This window comes from Triticum aestivum, chromosome 2D, assembly GCF_018294505.1.
Source record: "Triticum aestivum cultivar Chinese Spring chromosome 2D, IWGSC CS RefSeq v2.1, whole genome shotgun sequence".
Taxonomy (NCBI): Eukaryota; Viridiplantae; Streptophyta; class Magnoliopsida; order Poales; family Poaceae; genus Triticum; species Triticum aestivum.
Window position 1 is genome coordinate 113,313,996 of NC_057799.1, and position 14,479 is coordinate 113,328,474.

The 14,479-nt window shown below is 39.7% G+C and overlaps 2 protein-coding genes across 4 annotated transcripts; both read right to left on the bottom strand.

The window, feature by feature from the left end:
• Positions 1-619: 619 nt before the first annotated feature.
• Positions 620-2,740, bottom strand: LOC123048985 (B3 domain-containing protein Os06g0194400-like). Of its 2 annotated transcripts, none has more exons than XM_044471995.1 (5): positions 2,538-2,740; positions 2,344-2,456; positions 2,078-2,228; positions 1,776-1,982; positions 620-853 (listed from the first exon to the last, which is right to left on the bottom strand). In XM_044471995.1, the coding sequence occupies exons 1-5, from the start codon at positions 2,664-2,666 to the stop codon at positions 839-841; spliced, it is 615 nt and encodes a 204-aa protein (XP_044327930.1). In that variant the 5' UTR covers positions 2,667-2,740; the 3' UTR covers positions 620-838. The 2 variants fall into 2 exon arrangements, with proteins under 2 accessions (XP_044327930.1, XP_044327929.1); XM_044471994.1 differs by having other exon boundaries at positions 620-863.
• A 4,244-nt stretch (positions 2,741-6,984) lies between these two features.
• On the bottom strand, positions 6,985-12,628 carry LOC123048986 (B3 domain-containing protein Os06g0194400). Of its 2 annotated transcripts, none has more exons than XM_044471997.1 (7): positions 12,433-12,628; positions 12,219-12,320; positions 12,113-12,123; positions 11,858-12,023; positions 11,556-11,762; positions 10,999-11,076; positions 6,985-7,288 (listed from the first exon to the last, which is right to left on the bottom strand). In XM_044471997.1, exons 1-6 carry the CDS (start codon positions 12,544-12,546, stop codon positions 11,008-11,010), a joined length of 669 nt encoding a protein of 222 aa, XP_044327932.1. In that variant the 5' UTR covers positions 12,547-12,628; the 3' UTR covers positions 6,985-7,288; positions 10,999-11,007. The 2 variants fall into 2 exon arrangements, with proteins under 2 accessions (XP_044327932.1, XP_044327931.1); XM_044471996.1 differs by lacking the exon at positions 6,985-7,288 and adding an exon at positions 9,807-10,315.
• Positions 12,629-14,479: the final 1,851 nt, after the last annotated feature.

Sequence of the window (14,479 nt, forward strand, 5' to 3'; positions counted from 1 at the left end):
TGCATCTCCATGGATAGATCTTACGTGTGCATATAATTTTTTTGTTTTTTAGATGGACCTAACAAACTGGAAGAAAGGGAGTACTTAAGTTTGAAGCTTTTAGACATTTAATGGCTGATGGTGGTTCTCATTTGTTGTATGGTGCATTAAAAACAGTTCTAGAGTGGCATCACCTTAGCATCCTCAAACTATTAGTCTAGGAAAACTAGGTTGATGTGCAACAAGACTACTAATCAGTTAACAAGGATTTGCATATATACTCACTTACAAGATTTTTCCAGTTGCAATACACCCCAAATGGCACTGTTACAATAATAAGATGATGCTTTTGTTTATTCCATAGAAAATGGTTATCTCACCAAAGAATACTACCGTGGTGATAGACTATTGCAACTGAAAAATGTTCTGTTGTGGTAGCAACAAAAACGATTGTGGTGGGACACTAAAAATTATTGTGATTGGCATCCCAACAATTTTTTTGTTGTGATAACATCTTGACATAATGACTGTGCATACACATGCATGATTACATAAAAAAATACAACATACTATACAACATGCATTACAAAAAGCTGTATAGTATGTTCAGAAGCCAAAGCATCGACAAAAAAAAAGAGTATGTTCAGAAGCCAAAGCATCGGCACATTAAATAATTTAAAAGCGAATATATCTGAAAATACATAGGTAAATATACTTAAGGTCTGAAAAGGGTACATTTTCTAGTTTCTAGAGACAAAGACCTAACCAAATGAAATACTTTGTTTCCACTACCATTCTTCATTCCATGTTAATAGATTAAACTTCAGGACAGCAAGGCTCCCATTGATCTTCGCTTCAGTCATATATTTCCATCCTGCAAGGCACTGAGCAAACCAATTAGTTAGATAGTATAAAGGCTAAGGTGAAGCAACTTTTTTTTTGCAGGAGCTAAGGTGAAGCAACTAATTTGATTCAGTTCTACATCTATTAGTCTACACAATTTATAAGGAAAAAAAGATGGATACTACTCCCTCCATATATTATGGGACGGAGGGAGTATAATTTTTATGGGAATCGAAACATGATATCCAAGTCAGGCTAATGTTCGGCGCTCACAAAGGCAAAATAGCAACTTTACATCTCTACAATATACTGCTTTGCACAGGTGCTGGTTGATGGCGGAGTACTGAACAGCTTAACATGGCTACAGAGAAGTGGAATAAGTTTGGAAGTAATGATTCATAGAGTATTGTTAATTCTTTTATAGAAATTGACTGTTTAACCTTCAGCATGATGTTTAAACCGTCATAGTTTAACTACCGTGCACAACAGCAAAACAAGGAGCATCTAGGGATAAAAAAAATGGTAAACCAGAATTTCCTCTTCTAGACTACTGTATGGTAAACTGTAAAAGTGTAAACTGTTCAAGAACATCTTGGAAATCAAATGGAGAAGAGAATCATTAAGGTTGAGGCACGAAGCATCATAGTAAAAAGAAATGGTTACATAGCACAAAACAAATGAATTATATTTCTTAACACTTGAATTATTGCGAACCAATGAGATGATGGTAAGATCACATCATTGTTTGACTGCACAAAAACATCGAACTTAAAATGTGAACATTCATGTGGATAACACCAGTAACTCAGCAATCAATTTTTTTAGAAGCTTTAGAATCATATAATGCTCATTTTGAAGTCCATAAGAAATGACTTATCAACTCAAACCGCATGTGGTTTTAAGAGATACCTCGAGTTCCAAACATGGCTCTAGAACAACTTTTAGAATCTCACCTTAAACTTTGTCCTCTGGACTTGCTGGAACACCAAGCAATCACCATCAGCCAGCTTGTGACCGATGGCGAACAAGTTCCACCCAGAGCCGATGGCACCATGTTGCGCCATGTAAGGCATGGGAAACTCCCCATCCTCTTCATCCACCAGAAAGATCATCTCATCAAACCATGGGAGATAGCTCTTCTTGAATTGCTGCGGGATGGTCTGCAAGATATCCGACCAAATCAACATCGAGTAAGCCATTACCGTCTAGATGGGATGGAAATAATGCATCGTCAATTGTGGTCTTCTTGCTTTACCAGCAGGTGACCCGTGGCATAACTACGGGTCATGGGCTTGATGAAGGAGGGGTGAGCGGAGGACAGCTGGTTATTGAGCTCTTTGGCCTTGGTGAAGGCGTAGTCTCTAGCTTCGTCGGTCGCGTACACACGATCAGGTGGTAATCCCCTTCTATTAACATATGCCCCGTTGAAATTAAGCAAGATTTAGACTTGTATAAGTATCCATATTCCTATGCATCACAAATTTCGATGGGAGGAACAGTTTGGGCGAGACATGGGCGCACCTCGGGGCTTTCTTGTCGCGGTAATCGGGTTGCTTGGGGAGACTGGCGACGCGGCCGGACCGCCGGGTCGGGGGCGGCGGCGCGCGAAGATACCGCAGCTTCAGCTCCTTGGTCTGCGGCACGAGCAAATCAGACGGGGGAAGGAACCGGACAGCGAAGCGCCTCTTTTGTGAGGAAGGAGGGGTGGAACTGACCGGCATGGGCTTGACGGCGGCCTCGCGCACGGCGGCGGAGAGGCGGTGCAGGCGCAGCTCCTCCAGCTTCCGCTCATTCTCCTCCACCTGCCTCCTGCGCTGCTCCTCGTACGAGTTGGGTTCATCCATCGCGCTCCGGCTGCCGACGTTGGGGGGAGCGAGGTGGGGTGGGGTGGGGAGACGGGGCGATTGATTTTGGGGGTGGGTGGGTGGCGGCGGCGGCGTTCAAATTTTGAACAAAGGAGGAAGAGAAGGTCGTTGCGAAATTTATGCCGCGGAATTCTAACAGGCTTTAGCTTGGGCCGTTCGCGTTGTCCATTTGTCCGTCGGCCACTTAGGCGGGCTTGTCGGGGCCTCGAGGAAATGTAGCTTTTTTCGTTAAGCTTTTTTGATCCCACACATCAAGGGGTTCCTGAAAGATTTGCTCAAAGTCAACATTTTTACTACATCATCACTACTCATATACTCTCTCCCTATTTACTCCGCATATTAGGTTTTTTAAAAGTCAAACTTTATATACTTTCAGGTTTGTACAAAAATATATTAACACATACGCCACCAAATATATATCATTGAATTCGTCATTGCATATATTTTCACATCATATAAATTTGTTACTGTACATGTTCATATTATTTTCTACAAACTTGATTAAACTTTTTAAAATTTGATTTCAGTCAAAGCTAATATGCGGAGTAAATAAAAACAGAGGGAGTACATCTCAAAAGGTCTTAACCAAAACCACTCACCCAAAATAGCCATTTTCACCTTTACATCCGGATCATCCTGATGGCATCCCGACCGTCCGGTTTGGCAACCGGGAGGCACCAGAAAGTTTCCTCCGGAGCCGGATCACCTGGGGTCCAACCCAAATGTCCGGCAGCTACCCGAATACATATCTAGAGAGTTGTTTCATCCAAGCTGGGTCGGATGTTCCGGACTCCGCTCGGAGAAATGTTCACCATTGTAGAAGTGCTCTTGAATTTATAAAATGTAGTAAATAAAAAAATTAGATTGAATTTTAAAAAGTCTAGGGATTTTAAAAAATGACCATGAAATAAAAAAAGTGTTCTTCAATCTTAAAAGGAATTCACAAGTTATGAAAAACGGTTCAAGAATTATAAAAATGCCATTGAACTAAAAAATGCTAACTTTTTTGAGAATATTCTCACAATTGAAAATTGTTCGCAAATTCTAAAAGTTCGTAAACTTTGAACAGTTCAAGAACTTTTAAAAAAGTTCACAAATTTAAATTGTTAACGAATTTAAATAATGCTCTATAATTTTTAAAAATGTTTCCGCATTTTTTATAAGTGTTCATGAATGTAAGAAATGTTCTTGAATTTTTAAAAGGTTCACTAATAAAAAAACTCATATATTTTTGAAATGCTCAACAATTTAAAAAGTTGTTCACAAAAATTTAAAAATATGTTCATGACTTAAAATTGGAAAATAAATAAATGAATAACCGAACTGAAAAAAAGGAAATTCAGTAAAAGCGATAGAGAAAACAACGAATAGACAGAAGAAGTAAAACCGGACAAAAACTTTCTTTAAAACAAGAAAACCAATACCATAAGCTTTCCCAAGCCGGAAAAAGGAGGTCCCCTACATGAGCCAAATGAATACGACATGTTGCTTCTAGACTTCTGGTATTCATGATCCAATGCAGATCTCATAACCAATGGCCGATAAACCAACATAGCGCCTTCGTCATCTCTACAAACTGCAGCACCAACTTCTTTCACCCTTAAGCTTGAAACACGTCCGCGGCGATGTAATTGGCAAATAAACGGCGTCCGCAATTCTCGTTTAGTTAGCTTTAGCTAGCTTCATAGTTTATTTTCCCTAAAAATAAATAAATTATTAATCTGTTAGATCATAAATGGGTTTAAACGAGATTAAACGGGACCCGGTTTACATCCCTACGTCTGCCTACCTGAATCTTATGATCCACTCGCACTTGATGGGTGCTGGTGCCTGGTTGCCGTGCCACTCCGGTGCATGGAGGGTTGCTTTTGTGCACACCTCTAGCTTAGCAATAAATCTGAGGATGAAAGCATAAGTCAATATTGGACTTTGAAATTACTCTTCATGAATTGATCTGCGTTGAACCAACAATATTGCCCATAGAGTTTACTGATCTTTTTTATAACAAATCCATTAGTTGTTACTGCTTCTCGATATTTTTTTGAAAGAAAAGGTAGATCTTGTTCTACCTTATGCATTCAAAACAGGCCGTAGCCCGAAAGACCGGAGTCATTTTACATGAAGGCGGTGTAAGCGCTGCACAGAGTGTGCAGCAGGCCATCGCCAAGCCTGAGAAGGAAAGCAAAAGAAGGAGGAAGGAGGAAGAAAAGAGAGGGGCTAGTGGTCTAAGCTATATCTACTGTTGCAGCATTACATTAGCCCAAGAAGTTAACACCTCCCTTGCATTTTCTCCTGGCGCTCTCAGCATCCATAGCATAAGTAGTTGAGCAATCTCAGTAAGCACCTTTCCAGTTGTCCAACAGACGCTATGAAAGACTCGTGCATTCATGGCGTCGCAAAGCGCCACTGCACCGGCTGCAAAGAAAACATGCCAAAGCGCTCCATATGTTTCCCTTGTTACCCCAGAGGCCATGAAAGCTGCAGCAGTTTCAGCAGAGGTTGCCGAATCCAGGAGGCCAGCCTTGGCCCAAACAACTTGGGCGAGTTTGCATCTGAGTAGAATGTGGTGCATGGTCTCGGCTGCTGGACACATATCGCATCCGTTATGTTTTACAATCCTTGTCCATTGCTTCCTCACCATGTTATCCCTAGTATTCTGCCTGTCCCTGATGGCCAACCATAGAAAGACACGGTGTCGTTTGGGTATAATACGATCCCAGATATAAGGGGCCAAGGGGCAGTTTATGCCTCTGAAGGTGAGTAGCCTATAGAAGTAGGCTGTAGATAGCTTGTTATCCAGTGCCACTGGCTTCCTGATGTCCGGCGCATTGGGGGTTGGTGAGATGTTAACCAGAAGATCAATCAATGCGTCCAGCTCACGCGACGCCGTGTAGGACAGATTGGGATGTAACTGCATCATCCAATGGCCGTTGACGTACTGTGAAGCGACAGTGCAGAATCTGGCTTTGGAGAATGTACAAAGCGTCGGAAAGGATTGAAAATGTCGGCCACCTTCCATCCAATGGTCAAACCAGAAAGACACCGTCTTGCCATCTCCGAGCTCACACCTTGTGGACTGAATAACTAGCTGCAGAGAGGATTTGAAGCATCGCCATATAGCAGTATCTGCATTATGCACTGTAAGTGGTAGTTCTGTACGACAATATGTTGATGCGAACCATTGGTAGCACAATACATTGCTGGATTGTAGTATCCTCTTCATTGCCTTGCATATCATTGCCCTGTTGTGTGCATTAAGATCCCGTACTCCCAATCCTCCGTTCTGTTATGGCATGGTCACATAGTCCCATGCCACAAGACACTGTCCCCCCTTTGCCTGCTTCTCGATATTTCTCAGCCAGACTTCATGATCTTTTGATTGATCAACGAACATCCAGTCAATGAATGGTGCTAAGAGTCCGCACTTGAACTGCTATCTTACTACAGAAAGGCGACAACGCCATATGTCCACGAGCCCCCACTTTGCCCGTTGATAGTGGCGATCTCTCACACCTCCAAACAAACAATTTTAACTCATGACGGCACTTACCTTCCATAGCTCCTTCCACCATTTGCACACCTCCATGGAATCTGGAATTTCTACTTTACCTTCATGCCAGTATTCCCTTCTTCTCTTTAGTTCTACTTTTCTTTGTTCAGCAGATCTTGCTGAAAATAAGCTTGTTTACTCATAATGCCATCCCCAAAACCATCATGTGCTCGCTATGGCCCATTGGAATTTTTAAGATAGCTCATACATCCATGTGCACCTGTTCGCCGCATTGATAAAGTGTGAAACTTTTACTGCTGCTCATTCTATGTTAATGACAGGTACAGATTTTCCTTGAAGGAGAGGCAAGATTTTCGTTTCTGAACCTTGGTTTGGCTTAGTTGTACCAAACGAATACTATGTGCACATGTAGCAGAGTGCAAACGGTCTGATGCGTCATACACTTTGTCGAGTTTTTAACATTGCAAACACTCATGCCTTTTAAAAAAGTGGGAGAAAGAAGGGGGTCAAGGAGATTTGCTACACCATATCACTTGCATGCTCGTTCCTAGAATTTTCTTCCCAACTGGAGGCGTTACCGCACCTTCTTGGCCTCTGCATGATCAAGCCAAACCTTCGCACACAATAAATACGTATTCGAGAAATTGGCGTCGATTAGCCAATTACCAGCAATGCATTTGCGTGTTCCTGGTGCAGACAGATTCGTCAATAAGGGAACTGCTTCTCGGTGAGGACCAGAGAGGCAACCACGCACTTTGGACCAGTCAAAAGTTTGGAATCCTAGCAACTTCATAGATAGAGAAAAGGAGATAAATTTCCCGCTCAACAATTAAAGGCATAACTAATTAGCAACCACATAGGTGCAATGAACAGTCTCCAAGCAAGTGCTTTAGAATCTGTAACTTCAGGAAGATTGATCTTAACCTTACTGCGTATTAAGGTCAGACAAATTGCATTCAACATGGCATTTTATCCGGCTCAGGTAAAATATGAATGCTAGAGGATGAGGCCAGCCGTTGTTGCACCTTTAGGGGGTTAGATAACGACTTCTTCAAAGATTATGTTGTGCTCCATGGATCCTTTGCTTGACCTGGTGATCAATTGGTAAACAATCTTTATTCAGTTCAGACTGCACAAACGCCATTGCTCTCACTCACCCAACAATACTCTCTGGTAGTGATCAAGAAACCAAGTGCTAGCTGTTCTACCAAGAAATTCTTTGAAGTTTTCAATATGACAGAAGAACCAAAACATAGGGAAGTAGTGATAATTAGAACAGTGATATCAACAGGAGCAGTATATGGATAAATCCATTATGATTGTATTTTCAGTTGTCCTCCAGATATGTTTGGATTTTGATATTGTTTATATATATAGATAGATAGAGATGAGCTTCTGTGCATAGGCGATGTACGATAACAGAATATTGGATAGCTTCACTTGCCTACGGAGAAGTGGAAAAGGATTGTGATTCACTAGTAGGTAGATAGTTAATTTTTTTTATAGAAGTCGACTATTTAACCTTAAATATGATGTTTAACTCGTTATGGTTTAACTATTGTGCACATTACTAAGAAAAGAATTATCTAGGATAAAAGAAGGATAGCAAGCCAGAATTTCCTCTTGAAATCTACTGTATAGCACTGTTCAAGATATCTTCCGATATTTCGATAAATCGGCTGATTTATCGCTTACCCATGTCTGACCGGTAAGATAAATCAGCCGATAAATCAACCGGTATGGCGATAAATCGGCTGATATGCCGATAAACTAGCTGATTTACCCCTTATCATGGGTCGATCGATAAGTTCCCGATAAGCGATATCCCCAACATTGCTGTATAGTAAACTGTACTGTTCAAGAACATGTTGGAAGTTTGAATGGGGAAAAGGATCATTAAGTTTGGGGCACGGAGCATCATAGTAGAAGGAAATGGTTACATAGCAGAAAAGAAAACACTAACTATTGAGACCTAATGCATATTATGGTAAGAACAACTTACCTTGTGCGGTTCAAACAGCTGAAGCTAAAGGTGTCAACAGTGGTCCTTTTCATAGTAGGAACTTGCTAAGAACAACTTATTTTTCATTTTAAAATGTTTGTAAAGTTAAAAAGTTCACTAATTAAAAATATGTTCATAAATATTTAAAAATGTTCAAAAGTTTAGGAAGTCGTTCACAAAATTTTAAAAAGATGTTCATGACTTCAAATTGAAAAAAAGAATAACCAAATAGGAAAAGAAAGGGGGGGGGAGGGAAATTCAGTAAAAAACGATAGAGAAAACAACCAATAGGAAAAGGGAAGTTGGAGATAACCTTCCTAAAACCAAGAAAACCAATTCCATAAGGGTCCCCAAACCGGAAAAATGAGGTCCCCTACATGGGCAGAATCAATACTACATGTTGTTGCTTCTAGACTTAGTATTCATGTTTCAATGCACATCTCATCATAACCAATCACCGATAAACCAACATAACGCCCTTCATCATCTCTGCAAACTGCAGCAGTAACTCCTTTAACCCCCAATCTTGAAACACCTATGCCTACCTGAATCTTATGATAGACCCACTGGAGGGTGCTGGTGCCTGGTTGCCGTCCCACTCCAATGCATGCAGGCTTGCTTTTGTGTACACCTCTAGCTTAGCAATAAATCTGAGAATGAAAGCATAAGTGACTATTGGATTTTGAAATTACTGTCCATGAATTGATCTGTGTCGAATTTGGTTACTGATCCTTTTTAAAAAATCCAGTATTTGTTACTGCTTCTTGATATTTGCCCTTTAGACTTCATGATCTTTTGATTGATCAATGAACATTGCTTTTGCAACATCATTGACTAGCATCTGCACGCACGGTGCCATACAACATCCAGTAAATGAATGGTGCTAAGAGTCCGCACTTGAACTGCTGTCTTACTACAGAAAGGCGACTCCGCCATATGGTCACGAGTCCTCACATTGCCCGTTGGTAGTGGCGATCCTGCAAACCTCCAAACAAACAATTTTAACCCCTGGGGGCACTTTAACCTTCCATAGCCCTTTCCACCATTTGCACACCTCCATGGAATCTGAACTTTCAACTTTGCCTTCTAGCCAATTTTCCATTCTTCACTTTAGTTATACTATTCTTTGGTGATCTTGCGGAAAATAAACTTGTTTTCTCATAATAATGCGATCCCAAAAAAACCATCATGTGTGCGATATGGCCGATTGGAATTTTTTAGACAGCTCTTACATCCATGCGCAGTTGTTTATTCCATGTTCTATCCGCTTCATTGATGAAGTGTGAAACTTTTACTGCTGCTAATTCTGACAGGTATAGATTTTCCTTGAAGGAGAGATGAGATTTTCGTTTTCTAACCTAGGTTTGGCTTAGTCGCACCAAACGAATATTATGTGCACGTGAATCAGAGTGCAAGTGGTCTGATGTGTCGTCAACTTTGTTGAGTTTTTAACATTGCAAACGCTTATTACTCTTATCTTTTAAAGTGGGATAAAGAAGGGGGGCAAGGAGATTTGCTACACCATATCACTTGAATGCTCGTATCTAAAAATCATGTGTATGACAAGATATTTCGTTCCTAGATTTTTCTTCCCAAAATGAAGGCGTTACCGTACCTTCTTGGCCTCTGCATGATGAAGCCAAACCCTCACATACAACAAATACGTATTCAAGAAATTAGCGCCGATTAGCCAATTACCAGTAATGCATTTGCATGTTCCACGTGCAAACATATTCGCCAATGAGGAAACTGCTTCTCGGAGAGGACCACAGAGAGGCAGGTCCGCATTCGGAAACAATCAAAAGTTTGGAATTCTAACAACTTCATAGATAAAGAACAGGAGATAAATTTCTCGCTCAACAATTAGAGGTACTAACTAATTAGCAACCACACAGGTGCAATGAACAGTCTTCAAGCAAGTGCTGAAGAATCTGTAATTTCAGGAAGCTTGATCTTAACCTTACTGTGTACTAAGGTCAGACAAATTGCATTCAACATGGCATTTTATCTGGCTCAGGTAAAATATGAATGCTAGAAGATGAGGCCAGCCGCTGTTACACCTTTAGGGGGTCAGATAACGGCTTCTTCAAAGATTATGTTGCGCTCCATTTTGGCCTGATGATCAATTGGTAAACAATCTTTATTCAGTTTAGACTGTATGTTGCTCTCACTCACCCAACAATACTTACTGGTAGTGATCAAGAAACCAGGTGCTAGCTGTTCTACTGAGTAAGAAATTCTTTGAAACTTTCAACGTGGCAGGAGAACCAAAACATAGAAAAGCAAGAGCAGTATATGGATAAATCCATTATCACCTCATTTTTGGTTGTTCTATAGATATGTTTGGATTTTGATACTGTTTATTTTTATGGATAAAGATAAGAAACTGTATGATTATGGAATATTGAACAGCTTAACAGGGTTACATAGAAGTGAAGAAAGATTGAAACTAAGGATTCATTAATATCTAGAGTATAGTTCATTCTTTGTAGAAAATTACCTTTTAGCCTTTAATATGATGTTAACTCATTATAGTTTAACTATTGTACGCAAAAGCAAACGAATGATCATCTAGGGGTAAAAAGAAAAGATGGCAGGCCAGAAGTTCCTCTACATATCTACCGCATAGAAAACTATAAATTGTTCAAGAACACCTTGGAAATTTAAATGCAGAGAAGAATCATTAAGTTTGGGGTTCGAAGCATCATAGTAGAAGGAAATGGTTACATAGCAGAAAAAAAGGTACCAGATTTTTCCTAATTATTGAGAACCAATGCAGATAATGGTCAGGAACTTACCTTCTGCAGTCACAATGGTTGAGCTAAAGGCGTCAACAGGTCCTTTTCGTAATAGGAACTTGCTCTAATTATGTAAACCTGCATCATTTACATAATAAAGTATAAAAGGTCACAATAGTTGAAGCTAAAGGCGTCAACAAGTCCTTTTCGTAATAGGAACTTGCTCTAATTATGTAAACCTGCATCATTTACATAATAGAGGTTGCATAGTTCGTCATGGTAAATTAACATACATGGATCGTCTCTATCATTATGTCTTAATGATCCCTTTTGGCTCATTTACAATTCCAGTTTTGTGATGCAGTAATAACTCAATCAACATCACATCAATGTTTGGCTGTATAGAAACATTGGACTTAAACACTTAAACAATAATGTGGATAACACTAGTAACTCACCTAACAAAAAAATTAGAAGTTTTAGAATCATGATGCTCATTTAGAACCCAGCCTATTGCACAGCAAACCCGTAAGAAATGACTTGTCAACTCTGACCACATGTGGTTTCAAAAGAAATCCTGGGTTCCAAACAGGGCTCGAACAACTTAAGAATCTCACCTTGAACTTTGTCTTCTCAACTAGATGGAACACCAAGCAATCACCATCAGCCAGCTTGTGACCAATGGCGAACCATTTCCATCCATTGCCGAAGGAACCACTTAGCGCATGGTAAGGCATGTGAAACTCGCCATCCTCTTCATCCACCAGAAAGACCATCTCATCACTCCACGTGAGATACCTCTTATTGACCTGTGACCGGATGTTCTGCAAAATATCCGAGCAAATCAACGTCAAGTAAGCTATTGCTGTATTGATGGGATGGAAACAATGCATCATCAATGGTAATCTTCTTGCTTTACCAGCCAGGAACTTGTGGCAGCATAATTGGAGATGGGCTTGATGAAAGAGGGGTGGTCAGAGCACAGCTGGTTCTTGAGCTCTTTGGCCTTGCTGAAGGCGTAGGCCCTCACTTCCTCAGCCACGTACACTAGATCAGGTGGTAATGTCTTACTGACATATGTTCCGCTGAAAGTTAATTAAGATATGGACTCCTCATATTCCTATTCATAATATATTTCGATGGAAAGAACAGTTTGGGTGAGACATGGGTGTACCTCAGGATACTCTTGTCGAACACAAACAGATACACATTCTTAGGGTTAGTATGGGTATGTGGCTAGGAAAGCAAAGGGGAAAAAAGCACGAAATCCCCAAACGTACGATGTTGCGGTAATCAGGTTGCCTGAGAAGACTGGCGACGCGGCCGGACCGCTGGGTCAGTGCTGGTGGCGCGGCAGCCTTCCGCAACTTCAGCTGCTTGGTCTGTGGCGGTGGGGCACCAATAAAATCAAACGAGGTAAGGTAAGGAACCAGACTCCGAAGCATAGAAGGCAAGAGATCTTTTATGACGAAGGAGGCATGGGAACGAACTGACCGGCATGGGCTTGACGGCGGCGGAGAGGCGGTGCAGGCGCAGCTCCTCCAGCTTCCGCTTGTTCTCCTCCACCTGCCTCCTGCGCTGCTCCTCGTACGAGTTGGGTTCAGCCATGGCGCTCCGGCTGCCGACGTTGGGGGAGCGAGGTGGGGTGGGGAATTGGTGGGGAAACGGGGCGATTTGGGGGCGGCGCCGTTCAAATTTTGAACAAAGGAGGAAGAGAAGGTCGTTGTGAAATTTATGCCGCGGAATTTTAGCAAGCTTGGGCTTGGGCCGTTCCCGTTGTCAGCCGCTTGGGTGGGTTCTCAATCTTCCTTGCCGTGACCCCAAAACAACGCGAATGCTATGTCTCGCTTACAGCGAGTATAGCACTCCTCCTCTCTCTGTCACATGTGATCATAGCATCAAATTGCAAAGGTGGGGTAAATGCCATCAAAGAAGGTACGGGAAGCCAGTATGCAAGCATTGTCAAGGAGATTATAGCGGCATCAAGACAGTTCGTCAGATGTTCCTTCATCTTCAAAGGACGAGATACCAATATTGAGGCACACAGCCTCGCTAAGCTGCTCTTGGATTTTCATTGGGACGCCATATGTGACTCCTTAATACTCCCGACCTAAATTGAATTCCTACAAACCTTGTCTATGTTCGGAAATAAAGAGTGTGGTTAGACTAAAAAATGATCAGATCGCTCGCTTCCCCTAAAAAAGGATTTGTCTAAAAAAACGACCACTCGCTCGCTCGGCGGGCGAACTAGCTCGTCTGGTTTTCCTTTTCTTTTTATTTTCATTTTTTGGTTTTCTTTTGTTTCTTCACCACTTTTTCTTCGGTTTTCTACTTTTCTTTGTTTTTACCGGTTTTCTTCGTTTCTTTTATGGTTCCTACTGTTTTTTCTTTTTCCTTCATTTCTTTTTGTTCTTTCTCGGTTTTCATTGCCTTTTTTTTTCTCTTTTTTCTTAATTTCTTTTTTTGTTTTCCTCGGTTTTCACTGTTTTTCATTCTTTTTGCACTTGTTTCCTCATTTTTTTCTTTTTCTTTGGTTTATTTTGTTTCTTTTTTTGTTCTCATTGTTATTTTCAATTTTCTTTGTTTCTTTGGCTTTCATTCTACATTTATTTCTATATGTCAAGAACATTTTTCTAATATGTTTAACATTTTTTAAATACAAGTTTAACATTTTGTAATACATGATCAATAAATTTTCTATGTAAATTTTTTATATTTTTAAAATGCTTGATTAACACTTTTCAAATACAAGATTAACTTTTTTAATACATGGTCCACATTTTCTCTATACACATTTTAGCATTTTCAAATGCTTGATTAACTTTTTTCAAATACAACATTAACTTTTTTAATACATGCTCAACAGTATCTCTATACACATTTAACATTTTTCAAATGCTTGATTAACATTTTTCAAATACTTGTATAACATTTTTTTCAAATGATTGATTAACATTTTCTAAATAGATGATCAACTTTTTCGCACACAATGTAAATATTTTGTACACATGAGAAACATTTTTTTAATACATAGTTAGCATTTTCTAATGCTTGAATAACATTTTTTAAATTCATGGTCAACATTTTTTCCATACACGTTAAAAAAAATCAAATGCTTGCTTAATATTTTTCAGATAGAAGATTAACATTTTTAATACATGGTCAACATTTTTTCCTGTACTCATTTTAACATTTTAAAATCCTTGATTAACATTTTTCAAATACAATTTTGAATTTTTTTAATACATGGCAACATTTTTTCTATACACATTAGACATTTTACAAATGCTTAATTAACATTTTTCAAATACTTGTTTAACATTTTTTGAAATGCTTGATTAAAAAAATTTAAACACATGTTCAATTTTTTCACACACATTTTATACTTTTGTATACATTTTTCATATACACGAGAAACATTTTCTTTATACACATTTAACAATTTCCAAATGCTTTGTTAACATTTTTTTAAAATATTTTAAGTAACGTGATTTTTCAAAAATATTTATTCAGAATATTTGGAAGTAAAATAAGAATAAAA